Source organism: Schistocerca cancellata, chromosome 1 (genome assembly GCF_023864275.1).
Source record: "Schistocerca cancellata isolate TAMUIC-IGC-003103 chromosome 1, iqSchCanc2.1, whole genome shotgun sequence".
Taxonomy (NCBI): Eukaryota; Metazoa; Arthropoda; class Insecta; order Orthoptera; family Acrididae; genus Schistocerca; species Schistocerca cancellata.
Genome location: NC_064626.1, coordinates 816661427 through 816674012, shown reverse-complemented (window position 1 = coordinate 816674012; position 12586 = coordinate 816661427). Strand labels below are relative to the sequence as shown.

At 46.1% G+C, this 12586-nt stretch overlaps 1 protein-coding gene across 1 annotated transcript in view; it reads right to left on the bottom strand.

Annotated features, from left to right (window-relative positions):
• LOC126162368 (serine protease snake-like) overlaps nt 1–4133 on the bottom strand; it is a 207123-nt gene extending 202990 nt beyond the window's left edge. Inside the window, exon 1 of the mRNA XM_049918825.1 lies at nt 4016–4133. Coding sequence (XP_049774782.1) covers nt 4016–4058 — 43 coding nt within the window. The 5' untranslated portion in view covers nt 4059–4133. The remainder of the gene's footprint in view (nt 1–4015) is intronic.
• Between the last annotated feature and the right edge of the window lie 8453 nt (nt 4134–12586).

The window sequence follows — 12586 nt, the reverse complement described above, 5'->3', positions numbered from 1 at the left end:
AAAATCTCACACACACACACACACACCCATGGCCGAGGGAGGACGTGAACCTCCGACGGGGGGAAGTCGCGCGAGCCTTGGCAAGGCGCCTGAGACCACGCGGCTACCCCGCGCGGCTTCAGACATGTAGTTTTTAGATTATCATAATATGAAGAATGAACTTCGTGTTTGCCAAAAGGCATTTTGGGAATTTAGAATGCAGTTTTTGGCTGCTTAGAATGAAATTAGCAAATCTGCAGTACACATTCTGGCAAAAATTAAAATTAATGTAACTGGATTCATGTTAGGCTGAAACATACTAAGGTTACTGAAACTAGGCTTCCAAAGCTTTAGTTTAGTTTCCGTTACAGTGTAATAGATATTTTCAGGTTATTAAGTGCAAAGGATCTCGGCTTTTAGAGATGGTTCCGCTTACTGTAGAAAACATGTGTTGGAGGTGGCCTGAAGATGGTTCGAACTGAGAATAGGCAGTACTAGTCGAAAAAGGATCAAGCTGCAGAGAAAACAGTTCATATCGAAGCAAATAAATAAGTCCGAAATTCGCTGAAGAGGAAAGAAAAGACAACTAAAATTCACAGTTTCCTGGGTTACAATGACACAAAGTGTATATATATAGTATATTGGGCCTAATCTCTCTGTTCAAAAACGTCCGAATCCTACTCATAGCGTGCAGACTAAAGTGCTAGCTACTGCAGCACCTTGAAAGACGGATAGCCAACCAAGATTCCCTTAGCGTGTTTGGCTCTTACAGAGCTTAGCATCGATGGGAGAAAAGCAGCCTACCCGTTCTGCTGTTAACGTGCGGTAGCTTGTCTGCACGGCTAACAGGTAAGCGTGGGCAGGTTAAAAGCGGAATGTATACAGGGTGGTCCATTGATAGTGACCGGGCCAAATATTTCACGAAATAAGCATCAAACGAAAAAAACTACAAAGAACGAAATTCGTCTAGCTTGAAGGGGGGAAACCAGATGGCGCTATGGTTGGCCCGCTAGATGGCGCTGCCATAGGTCAAACGGATATCAACTGTGTTTTTTTAAAAAGGAACCCCCATTTTTATTACATATTCGTGTAGTACGTAAGGAAATATGAATGTTTTAGTTGGACCACCTTTTTCGCTTTGTGATAGATGGCGCTGTAATAGTCACAAACGTATAATACATGGTATCATGTAAAATTCCGCCAGTGCGGACGGTATTTGCTTCGTGATACATTACCCGTGTTAAAATGGAACGTTTACCAATTGCGGAAAAGGTCGATATCGTGTTGATGTATGGCTATTGTGATCAAAATGCCCAACGGGCGTGTGCTATGTAAGGTGCTCGGTAACCTGGACGACATCATCCAAGTGTCCGGACCGTCCGCGGTATAGTTGCGTTATTTAAGGAAACAGGAAGTGTTCAGCCATACGTGAAACGTTAATCACGACCTGCAACAAATGATGATGGCCAAGTAGGTGTTTTAGCTGCTGTCGCAGCTCTTCCGCACATCAGTAGCAGACCAATTGCGCGAGAACCGGGAATCACAAAAACGTCGGTGTTGAGAATGCTACATCAACATCGATTGCACCCGTACCACATTTCTATGTACCAAGAATTGCATGGCGACGGCTTTGAACGTCGTGTACAGTTCTGTCATTGGGCACAAGAGAAATTACGGGACGATGACAGATTTTTTGCACGCGTTATATTTAGCGACGAAGCGTCATTCACCAACAGCGGTGACGTAAACCGGCATAATATGCACTATTGGGCAACGGATAATGCACGATGGCTGTGACAAGTGGAACATCAGACACCTTGGCGAGTTCATGTATGGTGCCGCATTATGGGAGGAAGGATAATTGGCTCCCATTTTATCGATGGCAATCTAAATGGTGCAATGTATGCTGATTTCCTACGTAATGTTCTAGCGATGTTACAACAAGATGTTTCACTGCATGACAGAATGGCGATGTACTTCCAACATGATGGATGTCCGGCACACAGCTCGCGTGCGGTTGAAGCGGTATTGAATAGTATATTTGATGACAGGCGGATTGGTCGTCGAAGCACTGTACCATGGCCCGCACGTTCACCGATCTGACGTACCCGGATTTCTTTCTGTGGGGAGAGTTGAAGGATATTTGCTATCGTGATCCACCGACAACGCCTGACAACATGCGTAACGCATTGTCGATGCATGTGCGAACATTACCGAAGGCGAACTACTCGCTGTTGAGAGGAATGTCGTTACACGTATTGCCAAATGCATTGAGGTTGACGGACATCATTTTAAGCATTTATTGCATTAATTTGGTATTTACAGGTAATGACGCTGTAACAGCATGCGTTCTCAGAAATAATAAGTTCACAAAGGTACATGCATCACATTGGAACAACCGAAATAAAATGTTCAAACGTACCTACGTTCTGTGTTTTAAACTAAAAACCTACTTGTTACCAACTGTTCGTCTAAAATTGTGAGCCATACGATTGTGACTCTTACAGCACCATCAATCATAAAGCGAAAAAAGTGGTCCAACTAAAACATTCATATTTGTTTACGTACTACACGAATATGTAATAAAAATGGGGGTTACTTTTTAAAAAAAAAAACGCAGTTGATATCCGCTTGACCTATGGCAGCACCATCTAGCAGGCAAGCTAGGTAAGTTTCGTTCTTCGTAGTTTTTTCGTTTGACATTTCGTGAGATATTTGGCCCGGTCATGATCAATGGACCACCCTGTATATAGGATTTCTAAATTTATGGCTAATATTGATTGAAATAGGAAAAATATATGGCTCAGTGTATATTAGACTCTATATTCTGGTAGCATGCAACTTAATGCAAAGAAAGTTTAATATCGAAGAAAAGGTTCTTCTTTCAGACATGTTCAAAATGTTCGAATGTGTGTGTATTCCTAAGAGACTAAACTGCTGATGTCATGTACGTTTTAGACTAACATAATATGAAGAATGAACTTCGTGTTTGCTAAAAGGTATTTTGGGAATTTAGAATGCAGTTTTTGGCCATTTAAAATGAAATCAGCAAATCTGGAATACACATTCTGGCAAAAGTATTACTGGATTCATATTTGGCTGAAACATACTAAGGTTAATGAAACTAGGCTTCCAAAGCTTTAGTTTAGTTTCCGTTACAGTGTAATAGATATTTTCAGGTTATTAGGTGCAAAGGATCTCGACTTTTAGAGATGGTTCCGCTTTCTGTAGAAAACATGTGTTGGAGGTGGCCTGAAGATGGTTCGAACTGAGAATAGGCAGTACTAGTCGAAAAAGGGTCAAGCTGCAGAGAAAACAGTTCATATCGAAGCAAATAAATGAGTCCGAAATTCGCTGAAGAGGAAAGAAAAGACAACTAAAATTCACAGTTTCCTGGGTTACAATGACACAAAATGAATTTATATATTATATTGGGCCTAATCTATCGGTTCAAAAACGTCCGAATCCTACTCATAGCGTGCAGACTAAACTGCTAGCTACTGCAGCACCCTGAAAGACGGGTAGCCAAGCAAAATTCCCTTGGCCGGCCGTTGTGGCCGAGCGGTTCTAGGCGCTTCAGTTTGGAATCGCGCGAGAGCTACGATTGCAGGTTCGAATCTTGCCTCGGGCATGGATGTGTGTGATGTCCTTAGATTAGTTAGGTTTAAGTAGTTCTAAGTTCTAGGGGACTGATGACCTTAGTCCCATAGTGCTCAGAGCCATTTGAACCAAGATTCCCTGAACCTGTTTGCATCTTACAGAGGTTAGCATCGATGGGAGAAAAGCAGCCTACCCGTTCTGCTGATGACGTGCGGTGGCTTGTCTGCTCGGCTGACAGGTAAGCGTGATCAGGTTACAAGCGGAATGTACATATCTCTGGCGTGAGGCGTGTGGAGAGAACGCAGTGGCGTCGCCGGAAAGTGTTGTTTGTCTGTCCAAGTGCAGAGCGCGGCGTGCTGCCGCCGCCTCGCGTGCTCGCGGCTATAGCGCGGCGCCCCGCTGCGCCCGCAGCCTCTGCCGCCCTCCCGCTACTTACTGGCCTGGCTCTTGTCTCCGGGGTCCGCGGCGGCAGGCGCCATCGCCAGCAGAAGCGCCACCGTCACGGGCAGCAGCTGCGCCGCCCGGCTGCGCTTGACCGAGCGCGCACACCGCCGGTCCATTGCGCCGCACTAAAGCTCCAGCTAGCTTTACAGAGCCTTTTAACTGGACGCCGCCACGATAAGACTAAAGACATCCCCCCTCCTCCAGACGTTTTCATTCTTTCCTTTTCTCTCTTTCTCACACTGCAGGTAAGCTACCAGCGTTCCACCCGGGTTTATATCAAGACATTACTGTGTTCGCTCACAGCCGCTCGCTGACGGTCTCTAATGGCGGTGACGTCGACGAGACATAACCGTAAAGCTTCATTTTTACGAACACCGCTTCTCCTGGAGTACTGGTAACTAGCTATGTTTGCAATACATAGAGAACACACCGACTTCATCGAAGTTGCAAATTCTCTCCTAATATACACTTCCAGCCAATGAAATTGCAAATTAAGAAATTTTATTTGTTGGTTACGTATAAGTTACACACTGAAGTGCCAAAGAAACTGGTATCGACATGCGTATTCAGATACAGAGGTATGTAAACAGGCAGAAAACGGCGCTGCGGTCGGCAACACCCATATAAGGCAACAAGTGCCTGGCGCAGTTTTTAGATCGGTTACTGCTGCTGAAATGGCAGGTTATCAAGATTTATATGAATTTGAACGTGGTGGTATAGTAGGCGCACGAGCGATGAGACACAGCATCTCCGAGGTAGCGATGAAGTGGCGATTTTTCCGGACGACCATTTCACGAGTGTACCGTGAATATCAGGAATCCGGTAAAACATCAGATCTCTGGCCAGAAAAAGATCCTGCAAATACTGGACCAACGAAGACTGAAGAGAATCGTTCAACATGACAGAAATGCAATCCTTCCGCAGATTGCTGCAGATTTCAGTTCTGGGCCGTCAGCAAGTGTCAGTGTGCGAATCATTCAACGAAACATCATCGATATGGGTTTTCGGAGTCGAAGGCTCACTCATATATCCTTGATGACTCCACGACACAAAGCTTTACGGCTCGCCTGCTCCCGTTCACACTGATATTGGACTGTTAATGACTGGAAACATGTTGGCTGGTCGGACGAGTGTCGTTTTAAATTGTATGGACCAGATGGACGTTTATGGGTATGGAGACAACCTCATGAATCCATGGACCCTGTATGTCAGCAGAAGGCTTTTCAAGCCGGTGAAGGCCCTGTAATGGTGTGAGGCCTGTGAAGTTGGGGTGATATGGGACCCCTGATACGTCTAGATACGACGCTGACAGGTGACACGTACGTAAGCATCTTGTCTGAACACCTGCATCTGTTCATGTCCATTGTGAATTCCGACGGACTTGAGCAATTCCAGCAGGACAATGCGACACCCCACAGGTCAAGAATTGATACAAAGTGGCTCCAGGAACGCTCTTCTGTGTTTTAACACTTCCGCTGGTCACCAAACTTCCCAGACATGAACATTACTGGGCATATCTGGGATGCCTTGCAACGTGCTGTTCAGAAGAGATCTCGATCCTCTTGTACGGATTTATAGACATCCCTGCAGGATTCATTGTGTCAGTACCCTCCAGCACTACTTCAGACATTAGTCGAGTCCATGTCACTTCATGTTGCGGCACTTCTACGTGCTCGCGGGAGCTGTACACGATATTAGGGAGGTGTACTAGTTTCTTTAGCTCTTCAGTGTACGTGGAGAAATACACTCCTGGAAATTGAAATGAGAACACCGTGAATTCATTGTCCCAGGAAGGGGAAACTTTATTGACACATTCCTGGGGTCAGATACATCACATGATCACACTGACAGAACCACAGGCACATAGACACAGGCAACAGAGCATGCACAATGTCGGCACTAGTACAGTGTATATCCACCTTTCACAGCAATGCAGGCTGCTATTCTCCCATGGAGACGATCGTAGAGATGCTGGATGTAGTCCTGTGGAACGGCTTGCCATGCCATTTCCACCTGGCGCCTCAGTTGGACCAGCGTTCGTGCTGGACGTGCAGACCGCGTGAGAAGACGCTTCATCCAGTCCCAAACATGCTCAATGGGGGACAGATCCGGAGATCTTGCTGGCCAGGGTAGTTGACTTACACCTTCTAGAGCACGTTGGGTGGCACGGGATACATGCGGACGTGCAGTGTCCTGTTGGAACAGCAAGTTCCCTTGCCGGTCTAGGAATGGTAGAACGATGGGTTCGATGACGGTTTGGATATACCGTGCACTATTCATTGTCTCCTCGACGATCACCAGTGGTGTACGGCCAGTGTAGGAGATCGCTCCCCACACCATGATGCCGGGTGTTGGCCCTGTGTGCCTCGGTCGTATGCAGTCCTGATTGTGGCGCTCACCTGCACGGCGCCAAACACGCATACGACCATCATTGGCACCAAGGCAGAAGCGACTCTCATCGCTGAAGACGACACGTCTCCATTCGTCCCTCCATTCACGCCTGTCGCGACACCACTGGAGGCGGGCTGCACGATGTTGGGGCGTGAGCGGAAGACGGCCTAACGGTGTGCGGGACCGTAGCCCAGCTTCATGGAGACGGTTGCGAATGGTCCTCGCCGATACCCCAGGAGCAACAGTGTCCCTAATTTGCTGGGAAGTGGCGGTGCGGTCCCCTACGGCACTGCGTAGGATCCTACGGTCTTGGCGTGCATCCGTGCGTCGCTGCGGTCCGGTCCCAGGTCGACGGGCACGTGCACCTTCCGCCGACCGCTGGCGACAACATCGATGTACTGTGGAGACCTCACGCCCCACGTGTTGAGCAATTCGGCGGTACGTCCACCCGGCCTCCCGCATGCCCACTATACGCCCTCGCTCAAAGTCCGTCAACTGCACATACGGTTCACGTCCACGCTGTCGCGGCATGCTACCAGTGTTAAAGACTGCGATGGAGCTCCGTATGCCACGGCAAACTGGCTAACACTGACGGCGGCGGTGCACAAATGCTGCGCAGCTAGCGCCATTCGACGGCCAACACCGCGGTTCCTGGTGTGTCCGCTGTGCCGTGCGTGTGATCATTGCTTGTACAGCCCTCTCGCAGTGTCCGGAGCAAGTATGGTGGGTCTGACACACCGGTGTCAATGTGTTCTTTTTTCCATTTCCAGGAGTGTATATAATTACATTTGTAGGTGATTTGGTGGGATACAGGTGTTCAGAAACAGCCTGAAAAGCTTGTAAGAGTTTTGCAGCGTAGGTTGTGCTGAGAAAATGTTTATACGTTGCGCCGTTTCTGAGTTAATTAGCATTTGAAGTTAGCCAATCCGGCCGTTGGGCGAAGAAATTCAAGTGGCCATTGAATAAAACTAGTGTCAGTTGTTATCATAGCTTAGTTAATAGCACATGAGACTGCTCAGCCTTTCACTCGAGATCGATCCTTACTACCGTCTCATGTGCAATTTTTGTATTCCTCTCCTGTACGGATTTAGGAAACCAAGCTAAGAACACGTTTAGCGACACCGTCTCCGACGGGCCGCTTAATATTGCGCAGGCAACGGCGTAATTGGCTAATTCCAATGCTAATTATCTCGGAAGCGGCGCAAAGTATCAATTTGTTTCCTTAAAAATTATTTCTCAGCACAAACTACCCTGCAACAACTTCTCAAACTGTTTCTGACTAGCTTGTATAAACAGCGCACTATCTGATAAAAGGTATGCTGACATCCCTATCTAACGCGAAACACTAGGTATCTTAAAAGATGGACCCATCACCATAAAATATGGGGGGGGGGGGGGAGGATTCTGTTGTCAGTAGACAAGCTGTAGCGCCAGAATGGATAAGAGAACTCAATGATTTCGAACGTGGTGTTGTCGTTCGATGCTTCCTTAGTAACAAAACCATCAGGGGCGTTTCAATCCTCCAATAGCTGCCCAAATCGATCGTTGCTGGTCTGATTGTAGACTCTAAAGGCATAGGAGCAACCGCAGCTGAACCAAGACCAGGCAGACCTCATGTAACGACGAATAGAGACAGATTTACCCTTACAAAAAAAGAGCAGCATTCATGTAATTTTCATAATACAACAAAGCAGATCAGATTTCAAAGCAAGCGCTCCAATTGGTGCCATACCTAGTACCTTTCTACCAGGGAAAATCATTAATCCTATCTACAGACGCTTCACAATAAATGGAGATAATACTGCACCACGAACAAACCAATGAACCAGAAAATTCCACAGAATTCAGCTCAAAGAAATTAACTGTTGCTTAAACAGAAAACGAACCGTTAGCCGTCATCTGTACAGTCCAGAAATTCCACGCTTCACCGTGTGGTGTAAATTTCCAGCTAGTAACCGACTACAAATGCTTGCTACGTTAGCCTCGGGTAAGACACGACAACGGAAATATTGCAGGGATTGGCATTATTCTTCCGGAATGTGGACGTGACATAATTTACAAGCCAATAGACCACCATGCGAATGCTGACAATCTGTCATGACACTCTGCAGGTGCAGACCCGGAATTTAACAAACAAGAAATCGTAATTTTCGGTAGTCCTACAACACCCTCAAAACTTTATAATGGATATTGAATAATAGCCCGGATAAAAATACAGGTGTGACATCTGTACTGGCCAGTTATTGACAGAGGTACTGAGGCCTTAGCAGTCATGCATGGAGTGCTCTCAGCGACAGATCTCACTAAACAGGGTGTTCTCCACGTCACCATCATCAGGACCATGGGAAGGTATTCGCTTATGTTATACAGAAACATCGGGGAATAAGACGTCACTGAGTAGCTGCTGCACATTCCAAGTCTTCGTACGTGAGGACAATGTGTTCTCCAATTACGGTCGCACTGAGGGCTGCCACAACAGTTTTTGCTGCTACAAGCTATCCAAATGCAACGAATAACTGATTTGTGATCATAGTAGAAACAACATCTCACAGAGCCATTCCGTTCACAAGCCAATAGAGTAACGGAATGTAAGATGCGTACATTTAAACAGAAAATAAATGCTATCGTCAAGACTGTCTCCAGAGATGGTATTCCTACAATCTACATTTAGATCATACTCCGCAAGCCAGCAAACGGTGGCGGTGGAACGTGCTTCTGGTACCACTAACTAATCCTCCATTCCCTGTTCCTCTGGCGAATGGCACGTGACAAGAATGTAAGCCCCTCTCTTAGCTCTAGTTTCTCGAATTTTTCAGTCGTGGACATTTCGCGATATTTATGTGGGAGGAAGTTATATGTTGTAAGACTCTTCCCGGAAAATACTCTCTAGAAGACCTCTCCATGATGCACAACGCCTCTCTTGTAAAGTATTCCACTGGAGTTTGTTGATCATCACTGTGACACTGTCGCGCCGACTAAACGAATCATGACGAAACGTGTCGCTCTTTGTGGGATCTCCTCTATCTCTTCTATCAGTCCGACCTGATAAGAGTCCCAGATTGATGAACAATACTTAAGAATCGATCGAACAAAAGCGTTTTAAGCCACTTTTTTAGTGAATGAATTACATTTCCTTAAGATTCGCCGGCCGCAGTGGCCGAGCGGTTCTAGGCGCTCCAGTCCGGAACCGCGTGACTGCTACGGTGGCAGGTTCGAATCCTGCCTCGGCCATGGATGTGTCTGATGTCCTTAGGTTAGTTAGGTTTAAGTAGTTCTAAGTTCTAGGGGACTGATGACCATACATGTTAAGTCCCATAGTGCTCAGAGCCATTTGAACCATTTGAACCTATGAATCTGCGTCTGGCATCTGCCTTTCCTACCATTTGTTTTATGTGGTCTTTTCACTTAAGGTCACTCCGGATAGTTACTCCTAGATATTTTACGGTAGGTGCTGTTTCCAGCAATTTATCAGTTGTACAATAGTGGATTTTTTCCTATATATGTGCAATATGTTACATTTACTTACGTTCAGTGTGGACTGCCAGAAAATTCACCAGTCGTCAATCCTCTCAATCCTCTGAAGGTCATTTTGCAAATCGGTACCGTCTTCAAGCGTTGCTACTTTCTTATAGACAACCGTGTCAAAAAAATGGTTCAAATGGCTCTGAGCACAATGGGACTTAACATCTGAGACCATCAGTCCCCTAGAACTTAGAACTACTTAAACCTAACTAACATAAGGACATCACACACATCCATGCCCGAGGCATGATTCGAACCTGCGACTGTAGCAGGCGCGCGGTTCCGAACTGAAGCGCATAGAACCGCTCGGCCACCGTGGCCGGCACAACCGTGTGATTTACGACCAGTCTTAAGGAGCTTCCGCCACTTTCCACTAGATCGCTGTAAACTATAAAGACCCCGTCAAACTTCCTCAGGGTAATCTGCAAGTTACCTTTACATCTGTCGATTTTGTTCCGTTAAGAGCGATGGGTTGAATTTTATCTGCTAGGAAGTCTTGAATCTAGTCTCAAATCTGGTCCGATACTAGGTAAGCTTGTATTTTTTCTACTAAATAGCAGTGCGGGACGGTTTTAAATGCTTTGCTGAAGCCAAGGAACACACCATCCACCTGAGCGCCGTTGCGTACAGCGCTATTGATCTCATGGAGGAACAGGGTGGGCTGACTTTCACAAGAGCTCTCTTTGCAGAAAAAAAACATGTTGATTTTTATAGAGAAAATTTTCGTTCTCCAAAAACTACATTATTCTTGAACATAAAACATGTCCCACATTTCTACAACAGGTTGACGTCTACGATATAGCTCAATATTTATGTACATCTTTCACAGTACTGACAGGTCGACGCTCATAACAGAGGAAAGTCTGGCCATATTACTTCATAAGTGACAAGCTAGAGGTCTCTTAACGTTGCTATACTCCAGCATTACTCCAGGCCGGGCATTCGATAACAGGCAGGTGTCCTTATGTGGGCGCGATCCTATTGAAGACATCCGACTGGGAGCCAACAACTATACGCAGAGGCCAAGGTTTCCGCCTGTTTGTAATAAATTCTGAGGAGCAACATTCGAGGCAGCACCAAAATTGTCGACAGAGGTCACCTCCACCAGACCCCACCCTGCAATCCGGCATGCGACCACATCTGCAAAGGCTGCAGCAGCATGCACCGTAGTGCAGGAGAATGGAGGACAGCTATGGAACATGGAGGGTCCCCAGTTCTATCCCTTCCGTCTAATACAATTCTAACAGCACAATACCAGCCCACCAAGGAGGATCCTACTGCATGCGCAACCACACCCTCCGAGGGGACTAAACACTACAACAAGAAGTTCTTGAGATCGACATAGAAACTCCAGCGTTCAGCAGCAGCGACACTTTCACCCCGCTACGCGGAACCTGTACGAATTGTGACGATTCCGCCACTATGTGTAGAGTCAGGGAGGGCGACGCGGAGGGGGAGGAGGAGGAGGGGGGGGGGATGACACTGTAACCGTCTCATACTCCGACAGCAACGTGGAAGATAAGTTTGTACAGCTCACTGAGAACATCGATCACTTACACTTCTAGAATTGCAGTCTAGAATCATAACTGAAAATAAGGCCAACTTTCTGGTAAGAAAGGAAATTCGACTGATAGTCGAATCATAAAGTACGATTGGCGCCTTCATCAACCAGTTATCGGCACGAGTAGCACCACAACAAAGCGACATACCCTCTTTTCAGACGTCGTATCATGTGGCATAAATCAGACGGCATCGGCTGGTCTTGGAAGAAGCTGCCCAGTCCAACGATATTCAGTCTGCAACCTCTTCTATTACGTACAACAAACAGGCGTATCTATTACGTAGCTATAGGCTGTTTACGCGGACGTAATTGGACTTAATTTCGGCTGGCACTGTGTGATCCCATTAAGATAAACTCTTGTGGTCTTGATCTTCCTCTCTACATGCCTAGTCACAGACAGTGTAACTCGACTACAGTCAACAAAGGCATTCATTGCACCAGAATTTTTACATAATTTGCGTTCCACTGATTCAGCCTTCTGAGTATTCCTTTAACTGATACTATGCCGCTATTGTAGGTGAATAATGTTGACCACATTTAAATGTAAGGGTGAGATATTTAGGTTTCAACAATAAGATTATATGAAGGGCAGTGGTCGATTGAACTATTAATAGTTCGAGTTGCCCAAGCTTGTGGGACCTACACTGGGTCGAGATAACGTCGAGCATGGACAAAGAACGGCCTTGCAAATGCTTGTTTGACTGGTGACGGAACGTAACAGAAACAATGAAGAATCTAAATTAACAGATACGCGAAGGAAGATACAATACATCTGAGAAATAACTATGTAGGAAAATTCAGAAACTGTCGTTCAGGGCAGAAACTATTAATTTTCTAAGCCACCTACATATGTACACTACCAATCACCAATCAGATCATATTCTTCAGTTCCCAACATTTCTCTGTTCTATTGACATACCCTCTGCACAATGTACATGCATGTTTGGGATCATTGTCTTGCTGCAGAACAAACCCGCGACTAACAAGTCTCTTGCCAGGTGGAACTGCACTGTTGAACAGTATCCTGTTATATCCTTCTTTCTTTAATATTCAATCAGTTCTCAGTATATCTCCGACTTTATCGCCTGC